At 48.1% G+C, this 14528-nt stretch overlaps 1 protein-coding gene across 5 annotated transcripts in view; it reads right to left on the bottom strand.

The window, feature by feature from the left end:
- LOC137865703 (BPI fold-containing family B member 4-like) overlaps positions 1-14528 on the bottom strand; it is a 33581-nt gene that overhangs the window by 8974 nt on the left and 10079 nt on the right. Inside the window, exons 5-9 of one of the 5 annotated variants that reach the window (XM_068701000.1) lie at positions 11717-13165; positions 6515-11309; positions 1554-1679; positions 724-838; positions 96-200 (exon numbers count right to left, since the gene is read on the bottom strand). In XM_068701000.1, coding sequence (XP_068557101.1) covers positions 96-200; positions 724-838; positions 1554-1665 — 332 coding nt within the window. In that variant the 5' untranslated portion in view covers positions 1666-1679; positions 6515-11309; positions 11717-13165. Of the gene's footprint in view, positions 1-95; positions 201-723; positions 839-1553; positions 1680-1871; positions 2163-2211; positions 5689-6514; positions 13166-14528 lie in introns of those variants that run through there. The other 4 variants (XM_068701002.1, XM_068700999.1, XM_068701003.1 and 1 more) reach the window with 4 other exon arrangements.

Below are 14528 nucleotides of genomic sequence, written 5' to 3'. Positions count from 1 at the left end.
AAACCCCTAGGAATACATAAAGGATGCAGAATGCCAAGCACCAGGAAGCCTGTGGGCAGGGGTTTCCCCCCACCACCCCGAAGCTGCGCTCTCACCAGTTGCCGCTGAGATCAAGCCTTGCAGAGATGGCCAGCTGGACCCCGATCCCAGGCAGCAGCGCCACTGACAGCTTGGGGAGCCGAACCCGGACAAGGTGCAGTCTGCAAACAACAGCAAAAGTGGTCACAAAGTTAAAAAAAAAAAGTCCTCTAACAGCTGGGCAGCTTCACGGTGAGCAACCCCAATGCCCACATCACCATGGGCACCTCCAGCCAGAGGCACCAGGATCAGCTGGCTTCTCTTGCTTCTCCTGCATGAGACACAGCATGCAGCTGAGGCTTAAGAGGGCAGCCTAGACTCAGACTGGGATGGAAGGCAGCTTTAGACAGAGATCAAGTTTTCCTCCCTGGGGTGCCCTCCTTCCTCCCTAAGTGCTGTCAAGCACCTCGGATACCAACAGCAGCATCCGAACCATCATCCCGCATCTGGCTGCACAGCCTGCACCGCACTTCACCACCCACTTTCACGTGACACAGAAAAATCCTGTTGTGCCAGAATTTCAGCATCAAAATAAACTGAGGATAGCAGCTTGGGCCAGTCATGCCAGCCACAGCTCTCAGCTTTTGCTGCTTCGTTGCGGCTGGTCAAGGCGCGCTCGCGGAGAAGCCCTGTCTCTCCACTTACCCCGTGATGCTGGTGGGAGAGTTCAGCAGACCCCCATCACCCATGATGTTTGGGAGCACAAGGCCCTGCAGGTGCTTCTGGAGAAGCCCGTTCTGAATTACGGCATCCGAGAGCACTGGAAAACATCTCTGCATGAGGGCTGGCACCTGGGGCAACAACCTCTCACCGCTCAGTCAGCTCTATCTTGGCAAAGACAGCACATAACACCCCACCTCTCCCCAAAAACACTCATTAAGTCATTACCAGTGTCAATGCAGTCAAATCACACGGGGAAGACATTTTATAAGACAGACTAAAGTAGAATTGCCTTTAGTGGATTAACCTGGAGAGGTAGCAATACGGAGCACACCTGACTTTAAGGCCACAGGACGGCTGTGCACCAGCAGCAGTGACCGCTGCCGCATGCAACAGGAGCCCTGCTCCAACCATTTGTTGCCCATTTCTAAAGGGTGCTGGTTTGGTTTGTCTTTGTAACAGAAGCAACATGAAACAATCTGCCCTTTTTTTACTGGGGCACTGCAATTATTAAGAAGGTTGCTAAGCTTCACAGCAGTTATTTGACAAATATGCTCTGATGAGAAATGACAAACTAAAACAAAGAGAGGAAAGAATCCAGAATCCTAAAATTTGGCGTGGCCATTTGGTGCAGAAACATGTCCCAGTTCTGGAGAGGGAAGATTTCCCTACCCCATGAACCCAGTGATGGCTTTCAGAGGCTCTAGCAAAGCCTGCCACTATAAAATAATGATGAAGACAGTCGAGAGGTTTTAAGAAATGTTAAGGCCCCACACAGATCTCAAAGCAAGCACGACCCACGTTGTTCTGATTACCTTTCTGCATTGCCCCTGGGCTGACGGCGCAGGACAAACCGGACAAGACTCCCCGGGACGGCGAGAGCAGGCCACAGAAAAAGACAATTCCAAAAAGCTTCAACAACTTCATCTCCGGAGAGTCTCCTACTGGCACAGAAGGCAGCAGAGCGAACGGTGAGGAAGAAGCCCACAAGAAACAACCCAGGGTCTTTACGAGGGTAAGCTCCCTCCTCGACAGGAACCTGCCCGAGCTCACATGTGGGCAGATTTCCAGTGGGATCAACAAAAGCCCTTCACTTGCCCCTGAGACTTGCCCCAAATACTCTGTGCACTCACACAAGGAGCCAAATTGTTCTTCCTGGTAGCTCCCTGCTCCGCTGCACAAGCAGTAATTATTTCTGCACCCGTTAGATGAAGTTGCACGCTCTTTGGTAGGATCTTTGCCAAGGGAAGCAACTGAGGATTAGTCCTGTTCCTTCTAACTTTCAAAAGCAACAAACCAAAGCTGAAGCGATAAAAATAACTATAAAATTTCAATTTAATAATGTCAGGACAGAGTGATGTAGATGATTAGCAGCCTGGTGCTCAGCAAAGTCCTCAGCAGAGCTGGGTGACAGGGACGGCCCCACAAGAATGTACCCCCCAACACCCCGCAGCCCCCACTACCTGCACCCACCACCAGGAGCAGGAGCTGCACTTGGTCAGCCCCGGCTCTCCTTGCAGCCGAGGCTCCTCCGGTCTTCCTCTTTTTTCCTGCAAGTGCAGTGGATGCAGCCGCCCTTATATAAAATTTGCAGCCTCCCAGACACACCTTCTCCTCATGGCCTTTGCATCTCGTGAGCAAGCACCCCTCTAACTCTTGCTCTTTGCAAGCAACACCCAGCTGCCACCTCTGTTGATTTATACCCACCCACGTCACTCCTGACTTCGCCAGCGGCTGCTTCCATTCTTGGCCCAGGTCACTTGTTTGGGAGCCGCTTTTTTCCCCCCAGTCTGTCTTAAAAAGGGTGCCCGGTAATGGTGGCCCCAGTGGGATCTCCATGTTTTGAGGAAACTTTTTAGGAAGTTGTGAGAATTACAGAATTGCCGGGTTTGGCAGAGGGCTGCTCGGGGCCGTTGGGCCAGGCAGGGCTGGGAGCTGCTGCTGCTGCTGTGTGGCTTTGGGGAGGCTGACAGTGGGACAGGATCTGCTCCTCCCAGTCCCTGAGGAGCTGCAGGATTTATAATGCTCATTCCCATTTCAAATGCAACCTTAGACAAAGGTTTTCTCCACAAAAAGTAACTCGGAGAAACCTGACAAACATTGGCTTTGTTAAGACCAAGCTTCAAATTGATTTCAATTGCTTCTGTAAAGAGTGACATGAATTGGCTGTAAAAAAATAAAGTTGTATAGAAATGTATAAAGCCAAAAATAAATATCATTTTGAACAAGTAACGCTTATGCTAGCTGACGGAGCTGAGAGCAGCAGCAACGTGCATTTCAGAGCAAAGCTTCGGCCTGCGGGAGGTGGGCCTGGGCCGAGTGCTGCGGGAGTTTCCATTGTGCAGGCCCAGGCAGATCTTATCGGGGCACTTTGTTCGGCTCGGCTCTGCTCGGCAGGCACAACCAGACACGGCCTGGGCAGCGAGGGGCTGCGGGACGGCCCGGGGACGGCGGAACAAAGGCAGCAGATAGCATCGCCTGGCACAGACAGGAGGCGAGCGGCCTGGGCTCGCGCACGAGGCTGGCGCAGGAACAGACGCGTGCCGACGTTACGGCCAACTCTGCTGCCTGCCGTAACGCGCTTCCACTGCCTGGAACAACAATCAGTGTTGTCCCCAGGTTTTGTTCCCTTTTGAAGAGCCTCGTTCAGGCTTCCAAGGCGGGGTGGGGTGGTCACCGCAAACACCCCGAGTGAATCGTGCACAAGGCCGCGGCGGTGCTGGCACGCAGGTGCTGAGCAGGGCCCGTCCGAATGGCTCCAACACACGGCTGCGTGTGCCGTGGGCACCCGAACCACTGCACACGTGTGTTGTGACTGCGTGCACAAAGGTAATCTGCAGTTATTGCTACAGCAAGAGGCAGACATCTGCCATCCTGTCTGACACACACACATTGTGGCACCAGCAGCGAGCACAAGCTGTAAGTGAAGCAGTACGTTTTATAGCAGCCGCTGATATTCCTTCTTGCTGTGCAAGTTTTTCTTGTTCAGTCACATCCCTTCCTTCTCTCTCACTTACCTATATTTCATTCTTTCCTTGCAGCAGTGATTTAGATATCGCTTACAGGAAGGCTGAGTTCAGATATGCAGCGACAAGGGAATATATATTAAAATGAAGCATTGCAAGAAATGCTAAAAGAGATTATCACAACACAAATGTTGGGTAACTTATGGAAAATCTAACATCCAAAACGGAAAGATGGGCAGCCTCCGGCATTCAGGTCTGCCCCGAGTGTGCATCTCAGAGGCAGCAGCTTAAACAGCAGCAGGTACTTCAGCAGAGTGATATTAAACAAATATTTTTTATTAAATGTGATTAAATTTGCTGATATTGTTTTCTCTAGCATTAAGAGCCACAGATGCTTAAGGAGAAATCGAGAGAACTGCAAACATGTCTCAAAATAAAAACGTTGAGCAACATTAAAAAAAAAAAAAAAAGAATTTTTCCACCACAGTTTGAAAAACACTACCACATTTTTATGACAAAGTGGTGTTTTTGATGCATTCTAGAGGTTTACAGGCTACAGGAACACAAACTTTCTTTATTGTTATGTGGTGAATAAAAAGAAAGAGTGACCTCAGCCCATAAAACTCCTTTAACAGGCAAATAGAAAGTCCTTATTAAGAATACACATAAAATGAGTCCTCTCTCTTGAGGTGAAAAAACAAAATCTGGTAACAAGAGTTACACCCCATGACAGAGCTGCCTTGAACAAATGTTCAACCTGTTCTCTTGCAGGGACACTTCCCAGTGAGCGGCTGCTTCCAAATGGATGCTCTGAGCATTAATGAAATCGCTCAGTTCAAAGGTCAATGGAAAATAACTTCTCTGATGTCAACAAAATAAAGCAGCCAGCTAAAGAGAACAGCGCTGCAGAAAGGAAGAAAGCACTAAGGTAGGAAAATGACACAGCAAACAATCTGAATTAGGCTGCTAGAACAAAGTCTGGGAAAGGAATAGGAAAAAAAAAAAAAAAAGTTTTAAACGCTGACTGCACCCAGGCTGTGAATTTCCAGCCTGGTTTCAGAATGGCTGAAGTTCACCTATATGAATCATTCTCCCCACCTTTCACTTTTACGGGGGAATACAGCAGTGATGGCAATCCTGCAGGCCCACCACCTTGGCCAGTGCAACGGTCAGTGGCAGTTCAGTCCAGAAACCAGGTAATGAACTCATGCAGAAATGTTATTTGATGCTTTATTCACTCTGCCTCATTGCAAGCAGCCTTGCGCAGTGGATTTTTTTTTCCCAATCCTATTTATGAAATTGCTCAGAGGAACAGCAGGAGACAACCTCTCCGTGAGCTCCCCAATGCGGTGTAATGCACAGGATTACTCTAACCAGGACAGCTGCGTTAGCGAAACATTCTGGATGACAGGACATCTTCTGTCTTTTTAAGCTCATCTCTTTTCTTGCTTGGTTTGAGATGAATTGATCCTCCTAAAGGCAGGCTCAAAAGCTAATTTCTAGCAATGAGATCTGGCAGAACAGGAACTGAAAACTCCTGGAAAGGAGCTGGAGAGACCTTGTAAGAGCAGAGGGGATCGGGTGCCTCCAGTCAGGGGACGGGACTCCAGCCCAGGACTGCCAGAGCCCCGCAGCCAGATTCACACTTGGTTTAGCAGCTCCTATTGTCGGCACTCCACAGGAGCAGAGCAGCCTAATTAATACCAATCACTCTTCACAAGGCACTGAGCCTTGCCAGATCAATCCTGGGCTCACGCTGACCCAGGACAGGCAGCGATCCCCTGCTTAGTGCCTGCACAGGGGGCTTGCGGCACGTCGTGCGTGGGCAGACGTCAGAAGCATCTTTTCCAGATCCACTCATGTCTGATCACTCACCCTTGCAGTTTCCTACATGTGGAACTCGAGAAACAGAAACAGTCCCGGGGAAGGACTATGTAAAGAGCATGGCAGGAGAAACAAAAGGGAGCCTGACGGGCAGCAGCTCTGGGAGCTGCAGCACCGATGTCTGGGTGCACCCACGAGGCTGAGCACGAGCAGCAGGGCACACGGCAAAAACACCGAGATGAGATAACATCAAAACAACGTCTCCGGGAATTTTATAGACAGGAAACTTTCTTCTTCCAAGATGTGAACCAAAGGAAAATAGGCTGAACGTTATCAGCCACCAAAAAGGGACAAGCTTCATTAGCCAGGTGCTACGTGACGAGCTGCAGCGCACTGACGGGGGGCAGAGCGTTATGGGCAGCTTTGCAGCCACACATTCAGGCCCTAACGAGGCATCAGAGCCCCACAGTGCCTTGCTGACAGCAACACCTCCCAAAGGACCCGTGGGGCAAATCAGGCCCCACCAGGGAGAAAAATCCACAAAGAGGCCCTGAGCACAGCCACTCTGCAGAGCCCGGCTGCTGCGCCAGGCAGCACCCAGCTCACTCCAGCTGAGCCCTCCCCAGCTACCAACACCACCCACGGCTGGCCTTATTTCACCAAGTCTTGCAAGATTTTTGGCAGTGTCCATCACCAGAGGAGACCACGTTGAAGCCTACGTGCTGCCCTCAGCACCTTTCCAGGTGGACATCTCACATCTCAACGTCCTCAGGGCTGGCATCCGCAGGCTCCTCCCGGGCACCCTTTTCCACCCAGCCCCACGCAGGATGAGCGTGGCCACGGGCAGGGCTCCCCAGCAGAGAGCACACACGGGAGCTGCCCATGCCCATAGGCCCCAGCAGAAGCACTGCAGCACGGCTTTCTCAGTGATGCAGCGTGCCTTAAAGCCAAATCTAGTCCTATATTTTAAACAAACGAACACTTACCTGCCTTCCCACCATCACTTCCAATCACTCACGCTGCGAGCACTGAGGACACCTCAATTCCTCCTCACTCTTCATTCTTCCAATTTATTTTTTGCTTTCCTTCCAGCCTGGAAAATGGATTTCTGTCCGTTCCATTCTCTCAGAAAGTGTCAGCACTGTGGTGCCAAGAGAGTTTTTAAATAAAGACAGCTATTTCCATTTGACTGAAAGAGAGCACCACAGACACAAAGTCATGTTTCTATCTCGCCTCAGGTTTGGGGAAGCTTCAGTTTACAAAAAGAAAAGCAATATTGAGAGAATTTGTCCTTGATGGTCCCTATTAATCCTGGGGAAGAATTAGCAGCAGCCTTATATTACACTCACTTATCTTCTGTAAGTAAGGACTTCAGGCTTTCTGTCTTATTCTCAGCTTTAATAGAGACTTGACATGGTAGGTTTGGACACATCTTCGGCACAGTTGGCAGAATTAGCACCACACTTTGTCCAGACATTCCTCTGGGGATAAATTACAGCCCCTACCACTAATCAAGTGTTTGGAGTCAGTGGTATGTAAATAAATGCCTATTTCTAGGGAGACAGCAAGTGCTGTAAAGAAGCTGCTGAGACAGGAAAGCCAGTTCATGTTAAACAAACCTGGTGCTGAGCCTTGCTGATGAGTTAATTACCTGAGTAAGGCTGAGGTTGAATTTGCATGATATTTCCTTGCATAGTCAGGCCAGTGTCACTTGGTTCATGGGTCCTTCACGGGGCAGAAGCCTCACAACACCTGCTCAGGACAGAAAGGAGGCAACAAGGAGGCACAGAGGAGGGAAGTCTTCCCTCAGGGGGTGCCGAGGCCCTGGTGGAAGCTGCCCAGAGGAGCTGTGGGTGCCCCATCCCTGGCAGTGCCCAAGGCCAGGCTGGATGGGGCTTTGGGCAACCTGGGTTGGTGGGAGGGGTCCCTGCCCATGGCAGGGGGTTGGAATTAGATGGTCTTTAAGGTCCCTTTCAACCCAAACCACTGTATGATCCTATGATTCTGTGAGAGCCTGGAGCACGCTGGGGAGATGCAGGATGGGGCCAGGCACCAGGCACTTCACAGCAGGGCTGGCAGCAGGGAGCGGCTGTTGTGGGGGGGGACCCAGAGCAGGGACCCCCATGGGCCACTTGTGAGCGACCTCCCCACCAGCCCTTTGGGAGCAGACGGGTACAAGGGCTCAGTGTGGAGCTACGGCGGGGAGCCCAAGGCCCTGATGTCCACCCTGTGAGAGCTGGAACTGGACGGGAGGTGGCTGGCAGTGGTATGCAGAAAATTACTTCAAAGGCACGCACAAGATAGAGCTCTTAAAACAACTCACAGTAGGGTCAAATTGATTCCTGTGCACAAAAACGCAATATAGGCAAAAAAAAAAGAGAGAACATTTAATTCCCCCTTAACTCCGAAAAATAATTTGATGCAGTATCTGACATTGCAAAGAACTGAGTATCGCCCTAGAAAATAAATACAGCACATGGGAGCAAGGCACACACCAGGCCTTCTTATTTCACACTGTTGAGTGAAGTTAAAAAAAAAAAAAAAAAAATTTTGGTTCTAGGCCAATTTCACTCACTCTCATAGTAACAGCAAGACTTGGGTAGTGCTGGAGCAGCACAGACTGCTGCAATAACACCAGCCACTAACGAGCCCCGCAGCCGGGGCACCGTGCTCCTACCTGCAGGGATGCACGGCCGCATCCTGCCAGCTGCACATGAGCAGCCCCACGGCACCGAGTGGCAGCTCCGTGCTGCTCAGCTGCACGGCAGTGAGAAAGGTGCTGTGGTTAAAAGCGTGCTGCTAATTAAAACCTTAATAGGGTTCCACGGTTGCTTTTAGCACGCCGTCGTTTAGCAAAAGAGACCCTTTTTAAACTTTGGGAGCACCAAAGCTTACGACTGGAATTTGTGAGTGAAATTGCGCAGTGCTCTGCTGAGACATTTCAGCTGGACTAGAGAATGAAATGGCTGAACCACAACATGCAGCAGTTAATATTGTCTCCAAAACAAAGAACTGGATTCTTCAAGGCATCGCCAGGCTCTGGTAATTTCCAGCAGCCTCTCCTGACTGCAGATGCTCAGACCATAAATAATCACTATACGGTTTTGCTGCCACTGGTGTTTTATTGCCTGAGGCAACCACTTGCTGGTCTGCCTCCGAGATAAGGCCGGGTGAGCTTCAGAGAGTTTGGGTACTTTGAGTGGAATCTTCTCAACATCAAAGTCCCAGTAGGGTTTTTAGTGAGACTTTAGAAACCAAGTTAAGGATTTTTTAATGTGCCGTACACCAACTAGCATCAAAGCAACAGCCGTCTGCAGGGAACTTCTGTTTAACAAAGTCACCAATACCGTGGAAATAGAGCTGAACTAAACAGCTTCATCACCAGTATTTTGGGAAACTTTTATGTACAGGAGATGAGCACTCTGGAGGTTCACTTGGAGCAGAGTGCCTGAATGAAAAAAAAAAAAATCTGACTCCCCTATTTGCCATATAAAATTATTCAAACAAAAATGAGGTCCTGCGATTCTTTCAGCTTGTGCAGCATAGCTCAGAATAAATACTCTCATTGAATTATGATACTTCGCAGCCCTCACACACAGAATCAAGGTCATCTCTAGCAGTTAGCAAGAGAGCTCTGCTCCCCGATCTTTGCTATTTCAGCATACGCTTTTTTCTTTTGCAGCAGAAGTTATTGTTAAGTAGAGGCTATCTGGGCTGTCAGGAGAGGGAGCATGTTTAATATGACCACAGCCATCAGCAGTATTGCTGCATGGAAAACATAGCAATGCTGTTCATGCTCGGACTCCGATAAGACCAGCAAATTATAAATCATTTTCGCCTGCTGCTCATTTCTGCCCGGGAACCACAAGCATCTTGTCACTCGCCCCGAGTTCTCTGCGTGCCTGCGCCGCTGCACCCTTCAGAGCCAACGCTTAAGAGGCTCGTGATTAAATACGCAGGGCTTCGGGGTCACAGCACTGCCTCCACTAAATCACGCCGGCAGCGAGGGCAGTGCCTGTACCTCAGCTCCAACAAAGAGCATCTGTTTTGTCAACGAAAATGCAATTCAGCAGTGAGGAATCCAGGCGCTTCTGTTGCATTGTGAGCTTTATCGCTCTCAGCAACACGAGCTGCTTTTCCGTAAGCTGGAGCAACCATACGTTTTCCGCCAGTTACCTCGATTTTATAGAGAATAATTAAGACAAGCAAGGGCAAAGAAACGCCTCTGTGGAAAAGCAGAATACATGGCTCTCTGCCGCAGCACAGCACACCCAAAATGAGCATAAAATGCCAGTGTCTCACACAGGTGATTGGACATTTAAAGATCTAACACAAACAAAATCACAGCAGTTGTCTGTCTTGCCTGCGATATGGTAATGTCTTCAGATCCACACAATTCTCACTTGTTTTAGCCAAGCAATGACGCAAAGGGGAGACAAGACAAGACATTTTGAAGACCAATTTTCCAAGGAGAAAAGCAGGATCCTGATTAGATGCCTGTTCCTTGTCAAAGAAAATGTGCACCCAACCCTACATTGCAACAGTCTCCGTTGTCTTCCTACCCCTTCACTTTTAGTTTTTTTAAGTAACAGCCTCTAGCATCTTGTCAGATCAGTGGGCAACACGTCTGCAGACACCATGGCCCCGTTGCTGGATATTATGCTGATGACATTTATGCAAAGCAGTGAGCCTACATTCAAATGCTTTGGACAGCCTTTCATAAACCATTTTCCTTGGATGAAAGCAGCTGGCAGCTGTAACCCAAGAGCTGGGCAGAAGCAGACTTTCTGGTTGCCACACAGCTGAAAATCAGGCATTATTAACTTAATGCCAGCCCTGGGTGTCTCCATTAGCTATCAAGGCCACCTTCGGCTTTACCAAAACACAGTGACTTGTAAAAGGCTGAGCTGAAACGGTATTTCATGTATTGAATTGCTTCAAATCTCCAAGGAGCAAGTGTCAGGACTTTCAATAGCTATAGTGTTAATAATAAAACAGGGACCTCTTCCAGTACCAGAGCACAAACAGTAGTTATTTCTTTTTCAGAGCTTTGATTCCTAAAACCTTTCTTACATTCAGCTTGACATCAAAACACCCATCTCATTCACTCACACTATCACAGGAGAATTGTGTGCTGCTATTAGAAATAGCCCTGAGGTGAATTAAGAACAGCCTGTAATGATGTTCCACTACAGCAACTTTATTTCTACCAAACCAAATAAATGAGCAATATTTTATCTGATGTGTCTTGGCTCAGCAGAGAGCGGCAGCTGCTCCCCATATGATTTATTGAATGGATGTTTTCTAAATAGCCAGAGCCAGGCTCTGAAGCCAGTCACAAAATCTCCTATTCATAACTGGCTCAGTGCAGAGATAGGAAGAGAGAAATTCAGTTTCTGGACAGTAGCAAGTTTGGGCATGAACCATTTTATCTGCAATTTTTCCCCCATAAACATACACACAAGAAGCTGTATAGCAAAGCCTATAAATATTGATACTCAACATCTGGCTGTGATGATACAAGGCACAAACAAGCCTCTGTTATACAAACACAGAAACAAATCAGTCCTTTTCAGTCCAGCAAGAAGCCAGGGGGTTTGAAGGCCTCCGGTACACCGGTGGATGGAAGGCAAGGACAGGGTGGAGGGCACCAATGAACCTTGCTCTGCTTTAGGAAGCGGTAGCAGCAGCTCTCCCAGCAGCACAGTCACACAGGGGACAGGGCACTCTCACCCCCAGTACACTGGGCTGCTGCACCAGTTCCCCCAGAGCAAACAGTGCCTGGCACCAAAGGAGAGAGGGAAGAAGAGACGGAAGTAAAATTCAGAAAAAGAAATCACACACAAAAAACACCTCCAGCAAACAGGATTGCGGCACAAACAGCTAAAGCAGGGATTTGGGGCTTTTAGCGAATTGGCAGGAGGAAACGCGTTTCCACATGGGTGATTCAAATACGGGATACTCTGCCAAAGGACATCTCCGAAGCCAAGAAGCTAATTAGATTCAAAAGCAGCCTGGACATTTACACAGACACAGAGGACAGAAGCACACAGTGACCGGCAGCACGTTTCAAGGGTAGTGCGATGGGCTCCACCTCCACACCAGCCTCCTGCTCCCAGAGGCTTCCCAAACCCAGAAAGGCGAGGGCAGGCAGTGGCTTTTCCACCTGAGCTGCAGAGTGCTGGTACCTTCCTCTGAAGGGCCTGTGAGTGATAGCTGTCAGCAGGAATCGAGTCTTGTACAGGCAGAGATGATCCATCCTAGGCATTTTAATCTTTTTAATACCTGACGTGGGGACCAGAGCAAAAGGAAGAGCTGACAAGTGCAGAGTGAAACCCCTGCAAGGCAGCGAGTGCCCAGCTGGGCACAGGGATGCTACGCAGCACTGGGATTCCTGCCCCGAGACATGAAAAAAATGCCCAAATATTTATAGCCCAAGGAATGCCAAGCGCCTGGTTCTGCTCTCTAGCTAAATGCTTGATCTGGGAGTAGAAATGCCATCATTGAAATGCTGGGGATAAGAGAGTGAGGGGCCCACTGGACTTCATTGAAAAGACACTGGCTCCAAGAATTACCATCTGTGGAATTGCTGATTAAATATAACCAGGCTGGGAGAGAAGCTTAAACGACATTCTTTTGTTGGCTTGTAGTTAACGTTAGCCCTGTCTCTAACGCAACATCAGTGAAGCCTTACAGAAAAAAAAAATAGCTTAAAACTTTCACAAAACACTCACAAAGGCTTGTGCTGATGCCAGTTCAAGTCCCTCTGTGTAGATTCCCAAACCAAATAAACCTTTGATGCCAGCAGGGCACGCATTTCACAACAATATTCCACTCCATGGCAAAAATAAAGAGATTTCTCCGATACTTTGCCCTTGACTAATATGCACTTAGAGAAATAAATAACCACCTGGCCTTGCCATTGAAGAGCAGCGCAAACATTGCACAAGCAGATTATTGACCAGAAGAACAGACGCCAAGATATAAGCAAGTTAGCAATTCAGCAAACAAAAGAGTAAAGCATTTCAAAATAGATCATACAGACCTCCTTTTACCTGCCCTCCTAGAAAAGTAGTCAAAAATCTATTTATGAGATTATAACTACCTATTTTCTATGCCATTCAACAGAAAGAAGAAAAAGAATCAAGATAAAAAGGGAGCATATTTTAGCTGTAAAGGATTTATTCATTCAATTTACATTTGAATCAATTATCCAGGCACAGCTCAAACAGTGCCAATGTGATTTAGGTGACTGAACACACATCATAAATAGCACAGCATTCAAGTCATATAATCCGTATCTGCGGTTTCTGGATAGCTTCACGAGCAGGAAGGATATCCTGACTCACAGCGTACCTTTATTTCCAAGTAGCGGCGTGCTTTGCTGTGGCTGGGAGCAGGCCCTCTGAAATTTCTCATTCAAATAAAACCTTTAGTCGTGCATTTAGCCCCGGCAACAAGGGATGAGATCCCGAAAGCTGACTCACATTGCACTGAGTCAAGTGTGCCAGCCAGGATCCACGCCGAGCACAGACCACGAGCCGGAGAGCCACGGGGTCAGCACAGAGTGGGCCAAGCTGGGATTCTTCCTTCCCACCCAGCAAGATGGACGGGGAGGTGTTGCAGCTATGAACCTGCTGCTGGGAAAAAAAGACCACAAGGAAAGTGCTGGTAAAGTGTAGGCATCTATTCCCAGCAATTAACAGAAAGCAAGAGCAATAATTAATGTTCCAGACTTTCCCAAAGCACATCACCAAAGATGACACTGATTTGGAAAAGCAGCACTAAGTAGAATGCATTCTTTTAACACAGAGACTGTTTAGATCCTCCATATTTCTTATCTGTATCTCCTTATTTCTATATCTGTAACTCATATGCAGATGCAGGATCCCCCCCTCCACTCCCCCAATTAAAATAATCAAAGATTTAAAATAAATAATCACATTAATTAAAATATATTCATGACGGCCTCTCTTCTGTTCAGCATCAGAGACATGACAGCAAGCAACTCATCCTGTACATCAGATTTTCTTTTTTGTGCTGTAGTTACGGCACACAATGCAGGACTAGGAGATGAACAGATGAAAAATTCTCAACTAATTTTGCAAACAAAGGGTGAACCCTCTCTTCTGCTAAGTGTCTTTGCTAGTAAAACATATTTGCTCTGTGATAGGGCTTAGCCTTATACCAGCGCAAGAAGAGACAAAGAATTATGAAGCTATGCATCCTATTAGTATCAACACACAGCTTATGGAGACAAGGGGATTTTATGGAAATAAAATATTTTTTGAAAGTGCATTGGGAGGAGGAAAAAATTGTTTTACAAAGCAAGCATTCCTCATAGACCTGGAATACACAGCACATTGTAAAACTGAATTTGTTGCTGTTGTTTTTACTTTACAGCATTAATCACTAAAGGCTTGCTTAGGTGGGCAGAAAAAATCCATTTTCCATTGTATTAACTTCACGGAATTTAAGAAACCTTTCAAGGCCCACGTAAATGCAAGTAAACACTTCTGAGTCTGGCTGGTGCTGTCTAGCCTGGGCAGGTGGCTGTGTCAGAGCACAACCAAATGGATCCACCTTGTCCTGATACACCCAGGCAAGCCTTAAATCAGAGCAGCTATGTCTAGCCAGAATTTGATTTAAAGCCCTCAGGAAATGGGTATTTCCAAAACACTGTTTCTAGCCTTGGAGGGGTGTGGTCCTGTTTAATTCTAGGTCCTCTCACAAGTGGCAGAGCTCACACTGGGGCACACGCACTGTGCAAAGGCAAAATCAGCCAGGAGAGGCTCCCCCGAGGCACGGTGTGGCTGCAACATGCAGGACACGTCCGAGGACAGCAGCACCTGCCCACAAATCCTGCTGGCAGCAAACACAGGGGGCCAGCAGCAGCTTAGGGCAGGAGATCCTCCTCAGAGGTATTGGGCTCTGCGCAATTTCCCCTGGAAAGGTATCCCAAAAGGCAAGGTGGTCAGAAAAGCCTCTGCACACTCATAG

Source organism: Anas acuta, chromosome 16, assembly GCF_963932015.1.
Source record: "Anas acuta chromosome 16, bAnaAcu1.1, whole genome shotgun sequence".
NCBI classification, from domain to species: domain Eukaryota; kingdom Metazoa; phylum Chordata; class Aves; order Anseriformes; family Anatidae; genus Anas; species Anas acuta.
This window is presented reverse-complemented; position numbering and strand designations above follow the sequence as displayed.